Source organism: Trachypithecus francoisi, unplaced genomic scaffold (genome assembly GCF_009764315.1).
Source record: "Trachypithecus francoisi isolate TF-2019V2 unplaced genomic scaffold, Tfra_2.0 Lachesis_group13, whole genome shotgun sequence".
NCBI classification, from domain to species: domain Eukaryota; kingdom Metazoa; phylum Chordata; class Mammalia; order Primates; family Cercopithecidae; genus Trachypithecus; species Trachypithecus francoisi.
In genome coordinates this window covers 59,697,103-59,723,066 of record NW_022681458.1, presented here as the reverse complement: position 1 = coordinate 59,723,066, position 25,964 = coordinate 59,697,103, and the positions used below count along the sequence as shown (strand labels likewise).

The window sequence follows — 25,964 nt, the reverse complement described above, 5'->3', positions numbered from 1 at the left end:
AATGACTCTGAAGTTACCAAACAGAAACTTAGACAATTACAGCAGTAAATTATTAGAATAAAATAGTTAGAATGGTAAATAACAAAATATAATAGGAAATAAAATTGCACTGAAATAGCAACAAGTCAACTTTGAGGAAAAAAGATTTATTTCTTCGAATAACAACAAAAATTAATATTATAAAAATTATCTATGGGAATGGTAATCACTGATTAAGAAAATAAACTAATACTCTAGATGTAAATAATCTCTCAGGCTTTAGGAAATATCTCAGAACTTGTCTGCTTGTTCCTACCTTTGACCATCTAATCGCTACATAGCCCAACAGTGGTCTCTTTAAAATTCTTTTACAGTTAGATCCTGGCATTTCTAGACTGTAAATCCTCTTGGGCTACTATTTCCTACAGAATACAGTTAACCCTTGAACAGCATGAGTTTGAACTGTGTGGGACCACTTATGTACATATTTTTTCCCCCTCCGTCACACCGAGAAGCAAAACCAGTCCCTTCTCTTCCATTCTCCTCTTTAGCCCATGCAGCATAAAGACAGAGGATGAAGGCCTTTTTGATGACCCACTTCCACTTAATAAATAGCAAATATATTTTCTCCTCTTTATGATTTTCCTAATAACATTTTCTTCTCTCTAGTTATTTTATTTTAATAATATTGTATGCAATACATATAACATACAAATTATGTATTTATCAACTTTTATATTATTGGTAAGGCTTCCTATCCAGAATGAGCTATTAGTAGTTAAGTTTTTGAAATGTCAAAAGGTATACATGGGTTTTTAGCTGAATGGGGGTACCCCTAACCCCTGTGTTGTTCAAGGGTCTACTGTAAAATGAAAGGAATGAACTGTGTCTCCAAGAGAAAGTTCCACCTTCCCTCTATCTGACAGCATTTTCTAGAGCTGCAAAAATGAGCCCATATTTCTAGAAATGGCCTTGAAGAACCAGGAAATTTTGAAAGTTTGAAAAAGTACTCATAGGAGATTTAGGCTGATTTTAAACTCTGATTTTTATCTTTTACGTTTTAAAATATTTTTATTGTCACTTTCCTTTTCGATATTTCTTTTTACCTTGATTTAAAAACCAAAAATGAAAGCAAAAGGCTTTGATATTTACATTCAAGTGGAAACCTTTTCTAGTCAATTAAATGACTTTTAATACGATTTTTGTTAAAGATAAATATAGGTCTTTTTCTTTTCTTATTATAAGTGAGTCCCATAGAATATTAGGGACATAGGCTAAGAAGATTATATGATTAATGAAGTTCGTATTCAATTGATTGTCCTTTACTTTTATTTGTGAAGTCCAGCAACCCTATTGTCAATTGAAGGAGATGATAATGACCAAAGGATCAAGAAAAAGAGAAGAAAGGTTATACAGAAGGATAGGGGTACATCTCATATTTCCCTACATAGCAATAAGTATCAACATACCATGTAAGTTTTTTCAAGCAAACAGATGCTTTGGAGAAGCATGTAAGATTTCCTCTGCACTTGGGTCATTTTAGTGTATTGGAATTTTTTCCCACGTGTTTAATTTTTTGTTTTTAAAAAACCCTTAACTCCATATCTTTTAAAAAATAATATATGAAAAGAATGAATATAATGCCAAAATGTTGAATTTATGTAACACCACTATAAAGATACCCCATACTGATAAACATTGAGCAGAGCTCCATTCCAGAGAGTGTATAATTATGTATGTAAAAGTATTTGTTGTGTTGTGTGTGGTCTTATTCAGACATACAGATGTTAAGTTGACCTGGAAATACTTCAGCTCCCTTTAACAGAGTCTGGCTCTGAACAAAGTCCCTAAGTACTAATCCTTCTCAGAGTCATCCAGTCAACAGTAATTAAGTTTGTAATATGGGGAATGCATCAACTTTCATCTTTTTTCTTGACTTTAAATCACATAATTTATTCCTTTCCTGAAATTAAATTTCCCCTAGGTTTTCTCTGAAACTCACCTCCAGTCAATTTCCCCTAGGTTTTCTCTGAAACTCACCTCCAGTCATCTTTGGATAAATTTACCAAGATATTCATTTCTTCTTCTTGCATAAGTCGATAAGCTGCACTCACATGGTGATTCTCAAGGACAGAGCGATCATTATACAAAATGGCAACATCTGACCTAAGAATTAAAAACAAAATGCCCAACAGAGGATTTCTTTAGACATCATGAATGTCTAATAAGACTTACTCAAGTATCAGGTCATCTGACCAGTAAACATCCTATAATTGAACAGTGAGAATTATGGAAGGACTTAGTTTCTTTTATTTTTTACTGTATGATATTTTAAAATTTTATATAAACTTTATTTATTAGAGAAGTTTAAGGCTCACAGCAGAATTGAAGATGGTACAAAATTTCCCATATACTTTCTTCCACACATGCATAACCTCCCCCATTGTCAACATCCCCAACAAGAGTGGCATTTTGGTTACAATTGATGAACCTATACACACACATCATTATCATCCAATGTCCACAGTTTAGATTAGGGTTCACTCATGGTGGTATACATTCTATGAGTTTAGATAAGTGAATAATGACATATATCTACTATTATAGTACCATACAGAGTAGTTTCTCTGCCCAAAAATCCCTCTGAGCTCCACCTCTTTGTCCCTTTCTCTCCCCTAACCCTGGCAACCACTGATTTTTTTCACTGCCTCCATAGCTTTGCCTTCTTCAAAATGTTATGTAGATGGAATCATATAGTATGTTGCTGATATGGTTTGGCTGTGTGTCCCTACCCAAATCTTATGTTGAATTGTAATCTCCAGTGTTAGGGGAGGGAGGTGATTGGATCTTGGGGGCAGACTTCCCCCATTCTGTTCTTGTGATAGTGAGTGAGTTCTCATGAGATGTGGTTGTTTAAAAGTGTGTAGCACTTTCTTCTTTGCACTCTCTCCTGCCACCATGTGAAGATGTGCTTACTTCCTCTTTACCCTTCCATGATTGGGTGATTGTAAGTTTCCTGAGGACTCCCAGCCATGGCTCCTGGATGGCCCGTGGAACTGTGGAACCTCTTTTCTTTATATGTTACTGAGTCTCAGGTAGTTCTTTATAGCAGTGTGAGAATGGACTAATACAGAAAATTGGTACTGAGCATGGGGTATTGCTATAAAGATACCTAAAAATGTGGAAGCAACTTTGGAACTGGGTAATGAGCAGAGGTAGGAACAGTTTGGAGGGCTCAGAAAAACAGGAAGATATGGGAAAGTTTGGAAATTCACAGAGACTTGTTGAATGGTTGTGACCAAAATACTGATATTGATATAGACAGTGAAGTCTAGGTTGAGGAAGTCTTAGACAGAGATAAGGACGTCTTAGATAGAGATGAGGAACTTATTTGGAACTAGAGTAAAAGTCACTCCTGCTATGTTTAGCAAAAAGACTGATGACATTGTGCCCCTGCTATAGAAATCTGTGGAATTTTGACCTTGAGAGAGATGATTTAGGGTATCTGGTGAGCGCAATGTCCAAGCAGCAGAGGTTCAAGATGTGGCTTGGCTGTTTCTAAAAGTCTATGCTCATTTGCATGAAGAAAGAAATGACCTGAAACTGGAACTTATATTTAAAAGAGAAGCAGAGCATAAAAGTTTAAAATATTTGCAGCCTCACCATGTGGTAGAAAAAAAACCCCATTTTCTGGGGAGGAATTCAAGGCTGCAAAACTTTCTATATATAAAGAGAAACATAATGTTAATAGCCCAGACAATGGGAAAAATGCCTCCAGGGCATTTCAGAGACCTTCATGGCAGCCCCTCCCATCACAAGCCTGAAGGCCTAGGAGGGGAAAATGGATTCATGGGCCAGGCCTAGGGCCCCCACTGCTCTGTGCCTGCATCCTGGACATTGTGCCCTGCATCCCAGCTGCTCCAGCTCCAGTCGTGGCTGAAAGAGGACAAGGTACAGCTCAGGCCATTGCTTCAGAGGGTGAAAGCCCCAAGCCTTGGTGGCTTCTACATGGTATTGGGCCTGTAGGTTTGCAGACAACAGTAATTGAGGCTTGGGAGCCTTTGCCTAGGCTTCAGAGGATGTATGGAAATGCCTGAATGTCCAGGAAGAAGTCTGCTGCAGGGGCAGAAGCCTCATGGAGAACCTCTAGTAGGGCAGTGTGGAGGGGAAATGTGGGGTTGGAGCCCCCATAGAAAGTCCCCACTGGGGCACTGCCTAGTGGAGCTGTGAGAAGAGAGTTACTGTATTAGTCCATTTTCACAATGCTATAAAGATAGTACCTGAGACTGGATAATTTATAAAGGAAAGAGGTTTAATTGACTCACAGTTCTGCATGGTTCCGAGGGCCTCAGGAAACCTACAATCATGATGGAAGGCAAAGGGGAAGCAAGCAGGAGAGTGCAGGGGGAAAACAGCCACGTTTAAACCATCAGATCTCATGAGAACTCCCTCGCTATCATGAGAAGAGCATGGGAGAAGCTGTCCCCATGAGCCAGTTACCTCCCAACAGGTCCCTCCCTCAACATGTGGAGATTACAATCTAAGATGAGATTTGGTGGGGACACAGAGCCAAACCATATCAGTCACTGTCTTTCAGACCCCAGAATGGTAAATCCACCGAAAGCTTGCACTGTGCACCTGGAAAAGGCACAGGCACTTGACACCAGTCAGTAAAAGCAGCCATGGGGGTTGTACCCTGCAGAGCCACAGGGGTGAAGTGCTCGAGGCTGTAGGAGCACACCCTTGCATCAGCATACCCTGGATATGAGACATGGAGTCAAAAAGATTATTTGGGGGCTTTAAGATTAAATAACTGCCCTGCTGGGGTTTGGGCCAATTTCCCTTTGTTTGGGCCAATTTCTCCCTTTTGGAATAGGAGCATTACCCAATGCCTGTAATCCCATTGTATCTTGGAAGTAACTAACTTGTTTTTGATTTTACAGGCTCATAGGCAAAAGGGACTTGCTTTGTCTCACATGAGACTTTGGAGTTGGACTTTTGAGTTAATGCTGGAGTGAGTTAAGATTTTGGGGGACTGTTGGGAAGGCATGATTGGTTTTTTGAAATATAAGAAGGACATGCGATTCAGGAGGGGCCAGAAGTGGAATAATGTATTACTCCATTTTCACACTGCTGATAAAGACATACCCGAGACTGGGCAATTTACAAAAGAAAGAGGTTTATTGGACTTACAGTTCCACATGGCTGGGGAGAGGCCTCCCAATCACAGTGGAAGGTGAAAGGCAAGTCTCACGTGGTGGCAGCAAGAGATAGAATGAGAACTAAGTGAAACAGGTTTTCCCTTATCAAACCATTAGATCTTGTGAGACTTATTAACTAACATGAGAACAGTATGGGGGAAACCGCCCCCATGATTCAATTATCTCTCACTGGGTCTCTCCCACAACACAGGGGAATTATGGGATTACAATTCAACATGAGATTTGGATGAGAGACACAGAGCCAAACCATATTATGAGCCAAAGGTTGATTACAACTCAACATGAGATTTGGGTGGGGGACACAGAGCTAAGCATATTATTTGATATGGTTTAGATCTGTGTCCCCTGCCCAAATCTTATATTGAATTGTAATCCCCAGTATCGGTAGAGGGATCTGGTAGGAGGTGATTGGATCATGGGGTAGGTATCCCCCTTGGTGTTCTCATGATAGTGAGTGAGTGCTCATGAGATCTGGTTGCTGAAAAATGTGCACTTCCCCCTTCACTCCCTCTCCTGCCACCACGTGAAAACATGCTTGCTTCCCGTTCACCCTTCTGCCATGATTGTAAGTTTACTGAGGCCTCCCAGCCTCCCCAACCATGTCTTCTGCGTGGCATGTGGGACTGTGAGTCAATTGAACCTCTTTCCTTTACAAGTTATCCATTCTCTGCTAGCTTTTTATAGCAGTGTGAGAACAAACTAATACAATTGCCTTCTCAAATTGGTTCCTTTCACTTAGTAATATGCATTAATGTTTCCTTCATGCCTTTTCACCGATTGATAGCTAATTTCCTTGCAGCACTAAAGTTTTCTTATCTGCATATACCACAGTTTATTTATTCAGTCACCTACTGAAGGACATCTTGCTTGCTTCCAAGTTTTGGCAATTATGAATAAAGCTGCTATAATTATCTGTGCCATAAGTTTTTGTGTGAATGTATTTGCAATTTTTGTGAGCAAATACCAAGGAGTGCAATTCATGGATCACATGGTAAGAGTAGTTTCAATTTTGTAATAAATTGGTAAACTGTCTTCAGAAGTGGCTATACCAGTTTTCATGCCTACCAGCAATGAATGAGAGTTCCTGCTGCTCCATTCTCACCAGCTTTTGGTGGTGTTAGTGTTCTGGATTTTGGCCATTCTAATAGACGTGTATTGCCTGTTGATCTATTTGGCATCTCACTGTTTCAATTTGGATTTCTCTGATGAATGATATGGAATATATTTTCATATGCCTATTTGCCATTTGTATATCTTCCTAGCTAAAGTGTCTGGTAAAGTTTTTGGCTCATTTTTAAATTAGGTTGTTACTTTTCCTTATTGTTGAGTTTTAAGCATTCTTTGTGTATTTTGCGTAACAATGTGTTATCAGATGTTCTTTCCAAATATTTTCTTCCAGTTTGTGGCTTGTCTTTTTAGTCTCTTGATAGTGTGTTTGGTAGAGCATAAATTTTTAATTTTAATGAAATCCAACTTATCAATTTATTCTTTCATATATTGTGCCTTTGATATTATATTTTAAAAGTCATCACCAAATCTAAGGTCATCTAGATTTTTCTCCTATGTAATCTTCTAGGAATTTTATAGATTTTTGTTTTAAATTTAGGTCTGTGATCCATTTTGAGTTTATTTTGTAAAGGGTATCAGGCCTGTGTCTTAGTGTGTTTTATGCTGATGTGACAGAACACCTGAGGCTGGGTAATTTATTTAAAAAAAAAGAAATTTATGTCTCACAATTCTTAACTGGAAAGTCGAAGATCAACATGCCTTTGTCTTAGGAGGGCTTTCTTGCTGTATCACCAAATAGTGTAAAGCATCATATAGTAGAAAGGCAGAGAGTGCAAGAGAGCAAACCCTCTCTGGCAAGTCCCATTTTATAATGGCATTAATTTATTTATGAGGACAGAACACTCATGACCTCAATACCTTCCATTAGGCCCCACCTCCCAACCCTGTCACACTGGGGGTTATGTTTGCAACATATGAATTCTGGGGAACACATTCAAACCATAGCAGTCTGTGTCTAGATTCTTCTTTTCTTTTTGCTTTTGCATGTAGATGTCAATTCGTTTTAGCACCATTTATTGAAAAGATTATATTGATTTTATTCCTTTGTCAAAGATCAGTTGACTATATTTTTTGTAGGTTCATTACTGGGCTTTCTATTCTGTTTTCATTGATCTATTTGTCCTTTTACCAATGCTACACTGTCTTGATTACTGTGGTTTTGTAGCAAGTCTTAAAGTTAGGTAGTGTCAGTCCTCCAACTTTGTGCTTCTCCTTTAAAACTGTGCTAGCTATTATGAGTCTTTTGCCTCTTCATACAAACTTTAGAATCACTTTGTCAGAATCACAAAATAACTTGCTGGTATTTTCATTGGGATTGCATTAAATCTATAGATGAAGTTGGGAAGAACTGACATCCTGACAGTTTTGAGTCTATCCATGAACATGAAATATCTGTCCCTGTATTATTTATTTCATCAAAGTTTTACAGTTTTTCTTATAAAGGTCTTGTATATGTTTTGTTCCATTTACACCTAAATATTTAATTTTGGGTGGTGCTAATGCAAATGGTATTTGTGTTTTCAATTTCAAATTACATTTGTTTATTGCTGGCATATAGGAAAGCCATTGAGTTTTGTGTATTAACCTTGTATTTTGCAACCCTGCTGTAATCACTTATTAGTTTCAGGAGGTTTTTGGTCAATTCTTTCAGATTTTCTACATGGACAATCATATTATCTGCAAACAAAAATAATTTTATTTCTCTCTTCCCAAGATGCATGCCTTTTAATTCCTTTTCTAGTTGTATTGCATTAGCTAGGACTTCCAGTACGATACAAAAAGTAGTTGTGAGAGAGGACATCTTGTCTAGTTCACAATCTTACTGGGAAAGCTTCAAATTTTCACCATTAAGTATGATGCTAGTTGTAGGTTTTTAACAAATTCCTTTCTTCTAATTAATTATTTACTTTTTAATTGACAATTAAAATTATATATATAATTATCATGTACGAGATGATGTCTTGAAACATGTATATCTATCTATCTATCTATATATACACACACACATAGTGGAATGGCTAACTCAGGCTAATTAACATATGTACTACTTCACAACTTACCATTTTTTGAGGTGAGAACACTTAAAATCTACTCTTGGCAATCTTTTAGAATACAACACATTGTTATTAACTCTAGTTGACACATTGTACAATAGATCTCTTGAATTTATTTCTCCCATCTAACTGAAATTATGTATCCTTTGGCCAACAACTTCCTAACTTTTATCTCCACCCCAGTCCCTCTTAACCACAATTCTACTCTAGTATAGATATTCTTTATCAAGTTAAGGAAGGTCCTCTCTATTCCTAGTTAGAGTTTATATCATAAATGTGGGTTGGAGTCTTTTGTAAAATGCCTTTTCTGCATTTATTGATAAGATCACATGATTTTTTTTCTGTACCCTGTTGATGTGATAGATTATATTAATTGAATTACGAATGTTGAGCCAGACCTGCATACCTGGGATAAATCCCACTTAGTTTTGGTGCTTAGTTTTCTTTTAATTATCATTATTATAGTTTAAATGTGCTTATGCCTTTTCCTTCTGATTTGTAATCCAGACACCTGCAAAATACTCTAGCTATGTCAAAGAGAATAAAATTACCTAACATCTTATTCAATCAGTGAATGAACAAACCCCTTTGTACCCATTCAAGAGTGTTGATACCATCCCTCTTCCTTTAAACTAAAATTACTTTGGGTAGCAGGAAGGGGATGAAGAAAATCATTTGATCTATTTATGATTCTAGTTTTTTACTCTCTTATAATGTTGTGATTAAATTTTAATGTTATAGATCCTTTTGCTTTAAAATTAAGATGGAAAAATCATTTTTAAAGAACACTTAAAATGTATGCTTCATCACTCATTTAAAAGGAACATTTTATTTTTTAAAATGATGAATACATCAAGGAAAGGCTTTTATTTCTCACCTGTCTGTATTTTAATATAATTTGATTATCAAATAAATTGGTATACTTCAAGTTGCATTGATGAATTTGGTGTTCTAACTCTAAGTCTGAAATATTTCAAGCATTCTCAGATCTGTATAATGGAACCTAGGCTTCTCCTTCCTCTATCTCCTAGGTTGCCAGATCATTATGCAAGTGTGGAATGGAAGCAAAATCACTATGTTCAATCTCTTAAAATGGTGAACTCATTCATATAAGTTGGCAAGTTGAAAGTTGGCAACCAATAGAGCAAAAAAGAAAGTCAAGTTAAAACTTGTAGCAAGTTTGCTACCACTTACCCAACACCAAGGCTTCTCTCACTCTCCTATCTCCTGGTAGATACTTAGACTTAAAACTGCCTCACTCAGACTTACTGTTTCAGGCTTTTCAGTGGGTAAAGTCCTAGTTATAACCTAGCACTGGCCCTGCCACTGAATATTTATGATAGAGTAGACAAGGACAAAATAAAAAACGAAAGTTCCTACTAAAACACCACCACTACCACACATGGGTAGCTATGTGAGATGATGCATATATTAATTTGCTTCTGTATACTAATCATTTTACTATCTATCTCTATTTTATAATATGTTATATACCATAAATGTGCACAATAAAAATTATTTAAAAACAACAAAGAAAACAAAAACTAAAGAAATCTGACATTTTATACAAGCAGCCTGTTTAAAATCTGTGTCTGATAGTCTGCCAGATAAACCAAGCTTTATTATTCATCCAACATATGATAAATGACCTACCAGGCACTGTTACTTTCTTTTTTGTTTCTAGCACTATCATAAAGGTGAAATAACATATGTCTTTAATAGCACATATTTCTAGAATAGATTTCCATTTAACAATCTTAGTTAAGGCCTAAAAAGGACTTAATCAGTAATCATACCTCAGTATACAGAAATGTGAACTAGCAAAGCATATGTATAATCCTCATTGAAGAGATAATCAACTAGATGTTTCCCAAGCAGAACACTGTGTGCATTTCTAGAAGTTTGCTGAGATCATGGGGAAAGCTGTGATTTTCCAGTAACATTTGCACTATATGGCACCAAATCTAGCCATAGCAGATTTGTCAGGGTTAATACATGATATGGCTCCAAGTATCACCATTTACTTGTTCAGAGACAAGCTAAAATGTGTTTTTGAACCAGATTTAATTGTAGCAAAGTGTGCATGATTTTGTCTCATAAAGCTAACAAGGATGCTGAGAATGCGGCATGGTCTAATGCTTGAGATGGTCTTTGACTGCTAAGAAAAGAACAGACTCTGAGCAACATCCAGTATCCATGGTAACATGTAGCCTGGCAATTTCTTTTCACAAAGAGGAAATTATTTCCATTTATTTACACTTTCAAGGATTTCATGCATTATAATATCTGCATTGAACTCAAATTTAGCCTTGCCCTATGTTCCAAATCGCATTTTAGCCATTTTGTATTATGTAGTAAATTAGTTTCCAGATTGGAAAAAACACTCTCAATCCAAGTAACAATGAATAATATAAAATAAAATATAATTACTGATATAAATGACATATTACCTTATTTCTTCTTGGATGAAGGCAATATTGAGAGGTAAAAATCATGTTATATTGTTGCATTTTGGTCATTACAACATTTTGGTTCACGGAATTTTCAAGCTCATGTCAAATTCATTCATTAAATAGTTTGTTAGACAATTTTTCCCCATTTTTATACAGAGTTTTAAAATATAAATTGAAAAAAATATGATTCTTCTTTCTCTTTCTCTGCCCCCATCTACCCTTCCTTGTCCTCCTCTTCCTTGTCATCCCCCTCCTTTCCTCCACCTTCTCCTCCTCCCTCTCCACAGCCAAATGCATAAGTAAATCAGGACTCTTCATCCAGTCGCAGATAAATAGTAAAAGGAGAAAGCTAGAGTGATGATCTAACACTGCTGCTGGAAGAGGCCAGCCCACTGGCCTTTACTTTTCAAAGTCGAAAGGGCAACTGGTATTCACTGATAACAAATCACTTGCTTTCTTCTCAAACCCCTAGAACTGTTTTCCTGTACAAAGCCTAGCTCAGTGATGAGCAATCTTTAATTAAAATCCTCCACGTTCTGGATCCAGTGGATATAGAGACCCTGTGGTAAGCAAAATGATTTGCATAGTCCTGTTTTCCTTTGATATTACATACAAATAAAAGCAAAAATCTCCCTATACTCTGCAAATATGGGTAGAAAAATAACATTCCTGCTACATAACCAGACTCTGAAGTTTTCCTTTTCCCTTCAACCTCTGTCAATCTAGGGGACCCTGGGGTTTCCTCCATTCCAGGGACAGACAGAATGCCCTCCCCAACACTTCACTGTTTGAATTGTAACTCTTCCTGTGTCTCCATTAAAGGGCTACATGTGTAAGCCCACCCCATTTCAGCTTTAACAGGTTAGAATTATCATGTGTCTGTCTCTGGCCATGGGAGCATACTTGTATAAGAAATTGGATTGACAGTGAGTGTCCCTCTTCTCACTCCTCAATTCTGCCACTGCCATCACCTGACCAGGTGCATATAGACAGGTCACTTCACCTCTCGAGATCTTCATTTTCTATTTTTAGATGATGGAAATCAGACCAGATGATCTATACTGTGGATCTCACTCATCTTATGGTCCTTTAAGTTCTAAACTGTCTAATATTTTAATAAACTGTTTCTATATTCCCCACATCAAACAATAACTCCCACATCTGGAAAATCAGTTGTTAAATATATATATATTAAAAAACCAAATGAACTGACCACACAAGAGCCTGCACATGTATGCTTATATCAGTATTATTCATGAATGCTCAAATTTGGAAACAACCAAGATTTGCTTTAATAGGTGAATACAGAAACAAACTATGGTATGTCCATGCAATGGAATAGTATTCAGTGATAAGAAATAAGCTGTCAACCATGAAAAGACATGGAGGAACATTAAACACATTCTTCTAAATGAAATAACCCAGTCTGAAAGAACTGTATACTGTATTATTTCAGCTATATGACATTTTGGAAAAGGCAAAACTAAAGAGTCATTAAAGAGACTGGTGGTTGCCAGAGGTAAAGGGGCAGGAAGAGAGGAATGATAGATGAAGCACAGGAGACTTTCAGGGCAGTGAAACTATTGCCTGTGATACTGCAATGGTAGATACAGGACATTATACATTTGTCAAAACCCATAGAACCCATAATGCAAACAGTGAACCCTCATACAAACAATGGACCTTAGTTAATAACAAGTTATCGATATTGGTTAATCAATTGTAACAAATATCTCACACCAGTGTAAGATGTTAATAACAAGGAAACTTTAGGGTAGCAGGAGGAAGCATATGGAACTCATAGAACTCTGTACTTCCTGTTCAATTTCTCTGTGCATCTAAAACTGCTCTAAGAAACAAAGTCTGTTAATTAGAAAAAAAATCACATTTAATCTTTCCTCAACAAGAATGGAGATTTATGCAGTGGTTCAAGAGACACATCAGCTCTTAACATATATCTCCTTATTAAGCATCCTGACTAGTGAGACAGAAATTTCAGGATCCCACACATATAAAGTAAGTTGGATCCTGATGGGGCCTAGACCAAATCTTGCTTTTCAGATAACTGACTTCTCTCCCTAACTAAAAAGAGTTTAGGGTAACTCTCTGTTATGGACTGAATTGTGTTTGCCCTAAAATTCGTATGTTGAAGCCCTAACCCTCAATATGTCTAGATTTGGAGATAGGGCTATTAAGGGTGTAATTAAAGTTAATGAAGTAACAAGAGAGAGGCCCAAGTCCAATATGACTGGTGTTCATATAAGAAGAGGAAGAGACACTGGGGTGCATATACTCAGAGAAAAGACCATGTGAAAAACAGCAGGAAGGGTGTTGTCTGTAAGTCAAGATGAGCAACCTCAGAGGAAACCAAACCAGCTGACACTGTGATCCTGTACTCCCAGCATCCATAATTGTGAAAAAATAAATTCATGTTGTTTAAGCCACACATTCTGTGGTATTTTGTTATGGCATCCCTAACAGACTAACATACTTTCACTCTGGTATTTTGATTTAAATAACTTCCATTGTAACCATCATTAAATAATTTCATTTTCTAGTTATTTTAAATTTAATACTTTATGCTGGCCTGAAAATTAGATGTAATTTTTGGATTTTATTTTCAGAAGTACAATTTTATTACTTTCAAATACATAATGACACGAAACCAGTACCTTAAGCATTATGTTGCAAGATTTGCATCAGTGAATAGATGTCTGACTTGTGTGGTAGTTCACAGTGTAAGTTCTGGGCAGGGACAGATTGCCTTAAACATTTTCATGTTCTTTAAATTGCTAGATATGCCACAAAATACTATACACAACATTCTTGAAAAATAGCAGTTGATTGATTCAAGTGTTAGCAGCTTAAGAAATTTTGCTAAAAATTCATTAAACCTGTTCTTATTAGAATCTTTTTTATTTTTTAAAAATTCTCTTAAGTAATATACAGAAGAATAAATTTCAAATTTTAACTAATGAAAGTTAATACTTTTTCAAACTTACCTTGTCTGAATGTGAAAGTTGTTTGTTGTCCCTGTATGCTCGTAATCATGAATGGCAGCAGCAAAGACCATTGCTAAAATTTCCAGTTCAGTGAGCCAGTGCTAGTAAATCACAGAAAGAATCTATTATATTCAAGAAATAAATACCATCTTTCCTTTCTCTGAAAACGACTTTCAGCGTACCCTGTTTAGGTAATCATATAAAATTATTTTTTATTTCTTTTAATTTTTTTCCTATTTTTACCTCCACTAATTGTGCACGATGGATGCTTCATGAGGTCAATGATTGTTTCACGGCATATAAGTTCAAAATTCAGAATATAATTGTCCTTGCTAATTGAAAAAGGAGCAGATTCCTATTATTTAAAAAGTGAACCCTAACTGGATTTTGAATTTACAGCCATACATGTTTGGGTTCTTCTGAAATCAATTACAGTTTAGTGATTTTTTTTTTTTTTTTTTTTTTGAGACGGAGTCTCGCTCTGTCACCCAGGCTGGAGTGCAGTGGCCAGATCTCAGCTCACTGCAAGCTCCGCCTTCTGGGTTTACACCATTCTCCTGCCTCAGCCTTCCAAGTAGCTGGGACTACAGGCGCCCGCCACCTTGCCCGGCTAGTTTTTGTATTTTTTAGTAGAGACGGGGTTTCACCATGTTGTCCAGGATGGTCTCGATCTCCTGACCTCGTGATCCGCCCGTCTTGGCCTCCCAAAGTGCTGGGATTACAGGCTTGAGCCACCGCGCCCGGCCTGATTTTTAACATACAGCTCATGCAACATTAAAATGTCTTTTAGCCCAAGTGTTGTTGAACAATCTACTATAAAAAAAACTTTCATCTAAAACTTAAAAATATTCACTTCCTTACTAGAGAAAGTGCACTTCATTTTCATGTTTAGAGATTTAGAAAAGTTTCTGAAATTCACAAAATTGTCTATTCATAACACATAAAAATGGCTGTGCAATTAACTTCAATAATGCTAAAAGAATAAATCCTTTCATGTAAAATCCATGACTATGCACTTTATATACATTCATCTTTCAGTTACTAATTAGATGCTTTAACAAAAGTTCTCTGCTATTATTAGTTCATTTAGAAATAATTCAATAGTTTATTCATCACTCACATTTTGTAAAACCCTTATACTGCACTGCCCAATGTGGTAACCACATGTGACTATTTAAATTAAAAATAAAGAAAATTAAGTAAAATTAAATTCACTTTCCCAGTTACACTAGCCACATTACATATGCCTATTGGTCACATGTGACAAGTGGTTACCATATAGTACAGCAAAGACACAAACCATTTCCATCATCACAGCAAGTTCTACTAGAGAACACTATAAATAGATGGCACTTGATGGTAGGAATGCGGAATCCAAAATTCTATGAAGCTCACTCTGAGTGGTCTTATTCTATACACTTAAAACAATAAAAGACCTTGCAAAAGACAACAGAAAGAGAGCATGTAAACTTTGTGCACACTTGATAAAAGTTTGCAGAATAAAGATGCAATTTAAGAGTATAGACAGAAAGGCTAATTGGTGGCAGTGGATCTTGGGAAAAGGATGGAAAAAGATTGAGAGTTAAGTGCAAGGATGGAGACAGAAGAATTTTAAATAGAAAGAGCAAATGTAGAATCATACTATAAGGTCTGTATTAAAATAGAATTATCAATCGTACAATTGTGTTGGAGAATCAAGTGAAGTGAAATTGAAGAATATGGAGAGTATGGAAAAAGTGAATGGGCTAATTTGATGAGAACTGATGAATTTAGATTTTGTGTAAAAGGTAAAAGAAAGCCATTGTAGGTCCATGAGTCAAAAATGAAGGCAGTGACAATTGTTGAATCTCATAGATACCAAAGCTATAATCTTATTAATCTTAGCTCCCTTCACATAACCTATCGTGATATTTGGCACATATTAGGAACTTAGTATTTGTTAAATTGCAATTAGCTAATTTTGCATTAGAAAAAGGTAACAGTGGTAAGAGACCATGGAATCAGTCCTGGTTTTAAATCTCTGTTAATCCTCAGGAAAATGAGTTATTTACCCTCTCAGCTACAGTTCTGGTGAGAATGGCATTAGTAACCTTTCCCCTATGGGGTTTAAGAAGAAGTTTTGAGTTAATGTATGCACTGTGCCTATCATGTCTTGTCATATGGTAAAATAAAGAATAAATGACATTTTGCTAGGAACTTACTATGTTAAATGCATTGATTAAGGCATTAAATCTGGGAAATAATAGTTAAATATCATTAGTGATTGTAATGCAAGTACAAATGCCTCACAATTGGATGAGTGAAGCAGAAATAATTTTCCGAGCCAAAGGGAGTTAATATAACTAGCTGTTCTGTGTTCATAGACACATTTAATTGTGAGTCATTAAAAGGAAGAAAGTGACCTTATAGAGGTCTGAATTGGGACTGAGCTTCCAATGTTCCCAACGAAACTATGGAGCTATAAACACCATGAAATGAATAGCAATTGAAGTTAAACTAGTTTTGAACCCTAGAAACCCACTGTTTTATTAAAGAAAATGATTTCTTTTAAAAAAAAATCACTTATTTAAATTTTGGGGTGGGCTCAAATTATGTCTTTCTAAATATAGCTGTGGTTTTTAAAAGGCAGCATTCATTATCTACTATGATAATACAGAATATAAAGTGTAAATAGTAAAAAATTAAATTAGAAAATCAGAGATGGAATTAATTAGTGATTGACTCATAAATATTTAAAATTATTATCTTGCTAGCTGTGAAAATTTATTATAAACACATTTCCTGTTTTTATTCTGGTTCATTTCTGCCTCCCATAAATAGTACTTTCTCCACAAATTTCCCTTACTTATTTCCGCACTATGGACTAAATCATTAAGTTCCAGTACAAACTAGTATAGGAAGAGAGAAACATTGAACTTTCACACTTAATTTAAAAACACATCTACTTTGTATTAGCAAAAGTAGAATTCTGGACTGATTGTTAGTTTCTTAGCTGCTGATTCATTTTGTGCTAGTATCAAAAAGAATTCTAACTCAGAAAAGAGGTGCTTAAATTCATAGATTTTATAAATGACTCCTGAGGGCAAGCCAGAGAGAATGAGGTTAAATCCTGTCACACTTTCCAACTACAGCAGTGGTCAATACAAATCCAAGTTTCTTCTGATTCCTAACAGGCAGCAATAAAGGGTTAAGATGATAAGTCATGAGCAATGCAGACACTGTATTTCATCAGAACTGTAGGTTGTATTTTGTCTGGAGAAATGCTCAGGTTGGCTTACTCTAGAGTGGGCAGTCATCAACTTATAAGGAGGCATTGACTGCTATTAGCCACATGTATTAAAACAGAAACAAAGGAAGGGAATTATTAACTGGACACTTTAGTTAGCTGGTCTCATTAAACTCTTATAACCACTTTATAAGATGGTTATATGTAAATATTTTTATACCTATATATACAAAGCTAAATCCTAGAGAAATCGATCAACATTTCAAAGTTCACATACCTATCTAGTGGCAGAGCAGGAATGCAAACCCAAATCTGTCTGATTTCAAAGTTTCTGTTTCTTCCACGGATCACGATAGCATTCATTACATAAAGAAGGCAATATGCTGAACATATTCTTCTAAGGTTTCAAAAGTAGAATTTCTAGCTAATTTTACTATATGAATGGGTAGAGGCAAATAGAGTTTTGACTTAGGACTTATAATGTAATTTTCATATCTGAATTACTCAGGATGTGTGTGTATGTGTGCCTGTGGGATAGAAAAAGTAAATATGTGTATTATACAAAATATATATGTATATTATATAAAGGGTGGGGAGAATTTCAAGTCAGAAAATCACATTTATTTCTTGATTCCTTGAGTATCTAAAAACACATAATTAACAACTCTTTTAGCTAGAATTTATGAGATTTGACACTATTTTTCTCTATTCCTTTGAATAGGCTGAAGAAGTTTGCTGTAAGTTACCAGTATAGAAAATTGGCATATTACAATTAATTAATGAAGGTATGTTAATAGCTATTATGTTTTAGGCACTAGGTTAGGTGCTTTACAAATGTGATTTTATTTACTCCTCATTTCCATTCTATAAGGTGGCCGGTACTATTAACTGCATTTTAGTGACAAGGGAAGCAATGTAGAGCTAGTGAATTAGAAAGTGGTGTGGCATGGGTTTAAACTCATGTCTGACTCCTTCCTGAGTCCACACTCTCTTTCCTCTTCCAAACACTATCATATTGGAAGCCATTTATAAGAACAGAATTTCCACATAATTTGTAGAAAGATGTAGTGCTAAATGTACTGTAGACTAATCAGAGAAAAATGCAGTCATTCCAAAGTGTGGAAGACTGTTTCTGTGTAGTCAGTGCACTAAAAATTCCAAAGGAACTGGATGTAAAGTCATCTCTCTTCCTTGTACTCCTAGTATTAGAGAGAACGCAGTGCCAGGAACCCTCTAATGCAAATGTTTTCTAGCCAAGGCTCTTGGATAATTTCATATTCAAAGAGACATTTGAAGGTGGCTTGACAGCACTTTATAAAACATTTGTTCCTTAGCAAATGGACTGAGTTATTGCACATCACTGTCACCATGGCACAGGGCTACAAATGAATCAAGCGACAAAAGGAGAGAGACGGGGACAAGCAGGTGTATGAGCATCAACTCTCCTCTGCATTGTCTACTCCCAGACTTGAGGGCGTCCGTTATGACATTAACAAACAGAAGGATGATGGCTTAATTGCAATCCCTTTCAGGAATGGTCCTTAAAACATCTTGCAGATGACAACATGCATTAGTCTCCTGACAGTACTGGGCTGCTACCGGAGTGCTTCATAAATGTCATACTGATAGGGCCATCCTGAAATAGCAGGGCATCAACCAAAACACTAAAGTAGATGACCCAGTCTTCTTTATATCAAATCTGAGGGGTGAGAAAGAACTAAAGAGTTTTTGCTAATGAAAATTTCTATAAAGCTTTTTTGTTACAAAGAACCAACATATTTGATTACATGAAATGTAATAGTCACCTATCACTACTTTTTAATGTAGGCAAAACTTGTTAAGATAACTTTCCAAAAATTGTGAAGCTGACAGTGTAACCTAGTTTTGACAAAATAGTCAATACGTTCATAAACTCATTTTGTCTTCCCTTTCTCCATCTATGGTAGAATTTCTCATTATTCTCTTTAGTTCAAATGTATTTTCTTGATTCTGGACAACACTAAAGGTCTACTATCATTACTATTTTTTTAATGGCCAAATTAATGGATGAGTAAAGAGCCCAGTGACACAATTTTGCTAAAGGATGAATACAATCAGAAAGTTACATTTATATTTGGTAAGTCATAGCTCTCAGAAAGTGACTATGTGATCTTTGCTAACAACTTTAACTTTCTAGGAGTCATGCCAGGCTTGGCCAAATTCCCCAGTCTTACAGAGAAGTTGGAATGGCTTATTAGGTCCCACAACAGTCTTCCTTATAATTCCGAGGGTAAAACTGCATTGTAGATTTGATTTTCTCTGTTTACCAATTAATATGACACCCACATCTCTTCAATGTCACCTTCACACCAGATGTTCTGAAGCTGATATAGGAGACTTTTATTTGACTCTCTTTACACTTGCAGCAAATGTAAAAAAAAAAAAAAATGCATTCAAGCAGGAATATTTTTTGTGAATGACAAAATTCTGGTTGCCTCCTAGGTTGAAATGGCATTTTCTCACTACACTTCACAATTAAAGCAGGTGCTAGGATTTAGAAATCTCACATGGCCTGCTCCTTTTTTGAACCCAGCTCAGTTTGGCACCTTTACAGGAAGGTCAGTTCCTCACTTTTTACCTTCTGGGAATCACTGTGAGTTTTAAGACATTACAAAAATTCCCAGCTCTCTCAGAGCTCCTGTCATACACTCACTGTTATTTCAGGCTTTGCTTTGCTGAATCATTTAGTCACCCATTCATTGATTCATCAAATGCAAAGAAGAGGAAGGAAAATTTGGAAAAATTCACATGAATAATTTCCCCAAATCCCTATTAGAATTTGACTGTGACTAAGAGAGCAAAAGTGACTAAGGTCAGGTTAGGAGCACATAATGAGTGAGAACAGAGTGCTATAACTTTTATTCTAAAGACTTTTTCTCTAGGTCACCTTTTTTGGTTGATTCCTATGGAAAAAATGAATTTACAAACAAAAATGTTTGGTAGTCCAAATTGGGGGAAACATATATTTTTATTTGCCTCTGGTTATCTTTTTTGCACTGACTTAAAGTATTTTTTGAAAAATGTGTATTATAACCCACGAAGCTTCAAAAATCCAAACAATTATTATTTATAAAACTTACTACTTTGAATACCTCTATGGGCATTAAAGAGACAATAGGAACTTACAGGAATGGAAGGTGATGCTTCCAAATGAACAAACTTCAGTTACAAAGACTTTCTTACCATGATACCTGTGTGAAGCATTATGTAATGCACAGTTTGAGTGACATCAGCTGCATGAATCAAATTGTGATATGGATTTTTGTACTTGCTGTAACCAACTTCTAAAGCTTCTGCAAAGGTGATTAGGCAAGAAACAGGAATCTGTGGAAAGTAATATTATAATTATATTTTGACCAAAAAAGTGGTATTAAATCAACTTGAGCACAGTTTGTCATGGAACATATTAGTGAGTCAGATGTGGACAATAGTTTCTTTATGTCAAATGTCGATTGTTCTGAAAAACCACTTCATGAACATGTTAGCTTTCATTCCCAAAAAGAAGGATTGTAACCCCCAAGTATTTAACTAGGACAGATTAAATAACAGACTTACTCGTACTATTACATTGAAATTTTTGTTATCTTCCAGAGAGTAGGAAGGCTAGTTCTTAAAAGGGTAAATATTTCCAGTTACAATTAGTGGAGTCTAGTTTTTCTATCTTAATACAAGGAGGTTAAAATAGATTATCTCCCAGTACTTTACAGCTCTAAAAATGTGATTATTCTATAGGAAATGATGAAAGTAATAAGCTACAGTCTGCTCAGTAGTCTGTATCAAATCTATTGCTTGGATGGTTCTAAATGAAGTTAATTAGAAGACCCTTCAATCTAATTTAAGAAAAGCTGGCAGTAAAGGTTCATTTTGTGTTTTAAGAATGCTGGAGTAGTCATATTTCTTTAAGATATAGCTGCCAAACCCTATGTGAGTGTTTTGTGAGTAAGTCAGGAGATGTTGGCATCTTGCTGGAATGAGGCTATAGTGTGGTCTCATGATCTCTAGGTGGATATATAGATGTGTCAGTGAGTTGTGGAGAATGGTTCTATCATGTAAAGACCTCATCCCCTTAATTCGGTGAGAATTGCTTAATTACTCAAATGTTCTGCATTTTCATTTTTATTCAGATAACCAATTCCAAGAGCATTTCACTTGTGTTCCATGTTTCTGACCTTGAAACGGTTGATAAGATCATATCTGGTAAACAATTCATAAATCATAAACTTCAGACTGTGCTCTCCACTTGCTTCATTTAGGGCAAATACATCAAAAGACCATTTATCAACATCCTGTAGAAAAGAGAATAAATACTTCAGGTGCCAATATAATAATGTTTCTATGAGAATTTATTCAAAAGATAAGGCATTGTACATTTAGCAGGTCATCTTTCAATTTAGCATGCCAAACTACACTTTGACCAAAGTTTCATAGGACAGGACCACTTAGTATCCATGGGTCCAGAAAATTGAGGCCATAATGCTGAATAAAGCACCAAAACCTTTTCTTTAATCCCAAAGTTACTAAACTGATTTAATGCATTTGATAATACCATAATACTGTCATTATCTTTAATCTCTCTCCAACTTCCTGCCATAAATCATTTTCTCAGAGTGGACCTCAATTTAGCGTAGAATTGCTAGTTACATAGGTGATGTCAATTGGAAAATACAGAAGAAATAGTGCCAGTTTTTCTTTCTTACTCACTTGCTACATTGCTTGAAATTTCACCATAAGAGTTTGCAGTTTGGCATAAAGTTTTGATATTTATGTCCTGTTATAAGATGTAAATATTGGCCTGGTGCAGTGGCTCACGCCTGTAATCCCAACACTTTGGGAGGCCGAAATGGGCTGATCACGAAGTCAGGAGTTTGAGACCAGCCTGACCAACATGGTGAAACCCCATCTCTACAAAAAATACAAAAGTTAGCCAGGTGTGGTGGTGCACGCCTGTAATCCCAGCTATTCAGGAGCCTGAGGCAGGAGAATCTCTTGAACCCAGGAGGCGGAGATTGCAGTGAGCCGAGATCACGCCACTGCACTCCAGCCTGGGTGACAGAGTGAGAGTCCATTTCCAAAAAGAAAGAAAGAAAGAAAATATATAAATATCATAGAGAGATAAAGTATACACTATCTTTAATTATTAAAAGGGTTTTTTTTTTAACACTACTTTTCACCTATTATTATTTGCTCTATCTTTGGCTGACTTACTAATACTTTGCTGGAGGGACAGGTGGTGAGAAAAAGGAAGTGGGCCTTTTGATTGAGGAAGAAGATAGTAATACTCGTATTTCATGCAATTCCCTAGGGAAGCAAGCAGGCCGGAAGGGAAACTAGAAAGTACCCCATAACAGAGAGAGAGGGCAGTGAGCAGGGATATAAACCACTCCAACTACCTCATGATTTTGCTTTGAAAATCTATGGAAGCACTGTAGTCCATTCTAATGGTTATCAGAAACTGCTAGCAAGAAGGCCTACTGTTTACACACATACAGTAGGTTTAGTATTGAACAGCAAGTGGGCAACCATAAAGCTATGCATTGATTTTCTATTTGAGTAGGCATGTTTCAAATTTCGTTCAACACATTTTTTCTGGAGGTCAACTCTATGTGCTATAATATGCTAGAACCAAATTAAAAATCTGATAAAAAGTATTCAGTCTCTCATAAAAATACTTCCTTCAAAAAATAATAGTAAGAGCTTCAAATGGTATTTTTAATCACTTGGAAACAAGCACCAATGAAATAGTTTTTGGTTTGCTTGTATGTCGTTATTAAATTCCTTGCATTTGGCCCTTATTTGATCCCCAAATGCTTGCTTTATCTCTTTATATATTAAAAGTTATTATAAGTTCTGTTAGAAGGCATTTTACATCAGTAAATCTCAAAGGAGGCCAACAAAATCTTTTATCAAACTCCAAAGCTAACAAACAAGAGTTAGTCCAGACTCTTAGAAGGTTGCTATTTATATTTACAGCTCTAACTTGGGTGTTCCTACTGAGTAAAAGGTTAATTCTTTATTTCTTGAGAATTTTTTTATAAACCCTGATGATTTACATTTGTAAACTACTGCAGATGCTTGGATTTTATGTCATCAGATTGAGAATGAACAAGACAAGGAGGCTTCTCTGAAAATAAGAATTATTTAACTAAAACATTCTTTATTTGGTGATATTCCCTCTCTCAACCTGTTAGTTTATATCTTTTTTACTATACGACATGTTAGAAAAAAATACTACATTCTCTCATACTAAAATATTTTGTTAGTTGGTTTTTAAGCGAAGATTCTTAAAATAAATAAAATTAAAATGAGTAATTTTCTTGCTCACTGTTAAGGAAATAATAGAGAAGGCAAAATCTCTCAAGAACTGAGGAATGATAATATCCTTTAATGCAGTGGTCCTCAATATTTGGGCACCAGGAACTAGTTGTGTGGAAGAAAATTTTTCCACAGGTCGAGTTGGGGTTGGGTGGTTTTGGAATGAAACTGTTCCACCTCATCAGCAGTGCACAACACTCACATGCACAGTTCATGATAGGGTTTGCGTTCCTATCAGAATCTAGTGTCCCCTCTGATCTGACAGGAGGCAGAGAAACACAAATATAAAAAAGCACCAAAGAAAAATGAGCTATCTTTTAAAATTAATGAGATTAAAATCTAACATGCAGCAGAGAAAAAACAAATGCAAAGAAGATGCTTAAAAATTTTGAAAACACAAATTTAAAATTAAAAAGGAGTACAATACGTCAGAAATAAATCAACCCAAGATCCGCTGCTGCCAATATCCTTTAAATTCTTAGTTAATGCAGAAAAACCAACATGAAGATGTTTTAGGAGACAATGTTAATTTCCCTTAACCAAATTAGGCAATAGAAACAAGGAATTTAGAAGGACGAACCTACAAAATGCCTCTGTAGAAATAACATTTAGAAACAAGGCACATGAACACCACACACACACACACAAACATACACACACAATGGGGCATGTATGTGAGCCAACAACTTCACTCACTTCCGAGTTTCAACTCTGATTATTTCTAACATATGTAGCACTGCAATTGGGCCTTAGAATAGTGTAGCCACAGGAGAAGCCAAAGATAAGAGAGATAAGTTTTTTTTTCTTTCTTGATTTTATCTTACACTTTGTATTTTTCAGACCTACAATCCTAAATAATTTCCTTCTGTATGTTTTGTCATTTAAACAAAATTGACTAAAACATCTTTTTATAACATGCATTTAACTCTTCCATAATACATTCATAACAAAATATGTGCATTTTGACAAGTACTAGTGTTATTTCAAAATACATTCAAGATCCCAATAAATAAAATTAAGGAAAAAAAGTGTGTGTGCATACAAACATGCATATATATATACGTTGATATAGTTTGTGTAAATCAGTCATTTAAATCTACAATGAGTCATGATTTGGAACACAGTTCATTTTTTAAATTGTTAGAATATGTTGAACTTTTTAACATTCTAAGATGTAGGCTGCAGTAAAGACCTATTCTCATTTTCTCCTAGCCTTTTTAACAACATTTTTAAAATGACCATTTTATACATGAAAATAATGAAATGATTTCACCTTTAATGTTACGATGACAGCTGCTGGATATGCCAAACCAACCATATGATATGTTTTTCGGTACATCCTAAAAAAGACAAAAATAAGTGTATATATGAAACTCATTGGGTCAAAGTTTTCAACTATTTCTGAAACGTAAGGGAAGAGATTACTTTTGACATGTTCACCTCTTATCGTTAGTTACAGACTCCCTTTGTGCCAACAATGATAACTATAGTCACCTTTTACTAAACATCTACAATTTGACAATGTAATATATTCTCTATTCACAATCACCTTGTAAAGTTAATGTGACTTTAGTTTCCATGTAAAGATATCCTTCCCTGAACTTTATCGTATTAAAAGATGCACTACACTTTGCATATGCAACAACTTTCTAACATGCCAACATATCCCTGACAGCAGAACATTCTTGTTTTGTGTCCATTTATATGACAAAATTTTTAGTCTGGAAGCTAAATGTCATTAAAATATTTCCTTTATATTTTTACATTAAAATTATAGTGGGGGAGATGTAGTGTCATCAGAATTTACATAGCTCCCTTCTTTTATTTAATGATATTGGGAAATTCATATCAGCAAAAATTATTTAAGTTTGTTCAAATTGTCATTCAATATTAAGAAAGGTTATTCAGAAAGAAAACAAAGTTATTTTCATTTCCATAATAGTATCAATAACAAAAATGGTTTTTTGTTTTTGTTTTGTGTTTCTGTTTTTTTTTTTTTTTTTTTTTTTTTTTGAGATGGAGTCTTGCTCTGTTGTGGAGGCTAGAGTGCAGTGGTGTGATCTCCGCTCACTGCAAGCTCCGTCTCCGGGGTTCAAACAATTCTCCTGCCTCAGTCTCCTTAGTAGCTGGGATTACAGGCACATGTCACCATGCCCAACTTATTTTTGTATTTTTAGTAGAGACAGGGTTTCACCATGTTGGTCAGGCTGGTCTCAAACTCCTAACCTCATGATCCGCCCACCTCGGCCTCCCAATGTGCTGGAATTACAGGTGTGAGCCACCACACCGAGCCAACAAAAGTGTTTTTAATAATCAGTGATTTGATTTTTTTTATCTTCTGCTGGGCAACCCAAATAGCATAAACCAAATATAAGAACCCCCTCCACGAATTCATGTGAGAAAAGAATCAATATGATAGCCTAGTGTGTGATATAGCAATAGTGCTTCTATTCGGGACCCTGAAAGAAACATGTTTCCTCCTCCAAGGCCTGGGAAGAAAGAATTCAATTGATTATTAATCATGTCCTTTAATTTTTATATCAAGTTAGTCCACAACAAGCTGAATTTCTAGGCTATATCTGTAAATTCTCCCTACAAAAGGCCTGGAG

The 25,964-nt window shown here is 35.7% G+C and overlaps 1 protein-coding gene across 11 annotated transcripts in view; it reads right to left on the bottom strand.

Annotated features, from left to right (window-relative positions):
- Positions 1-25,964, bottom strand: part of PDE1A (phosphodiesterase 1A) — a 397,310-nt gene that overhangs the window by 72,594 nt on the left and 298,752 nt on the right. For all 11 annotated transcript variants that reach the window (XR_004441671.1, XR_004441672.1, XR_004441673.1 and 8 more), the window contains 5 exons: positions 24,629-24,695; positions 21,213-21,329; positions 20,227-20,367; positions 13,779-13,879; positions 2,020-2,145 (listed from right to left, as the gene is read on the bottom strand). Coding sequence is in view for 7 of the 11 variants with exons in the window: in XM_033230958.1 (XP_033086849.1) it covers positions 2,020-2,145; positions 13,779-13,879; positions 20,227-20,367; positions 21,213-21,329; positions 24,629-24,695 (552 nt within the window). In the remaining 4 variants the exon portion in view is untranslated. The remainder of the gene's footprint in view (positions 1-2,019; positions 2,146-13,778; positions 13,880-20,226; positions 20,368-21,212; positions 21,330-24,628; positions 24,696-25,964) is intronic.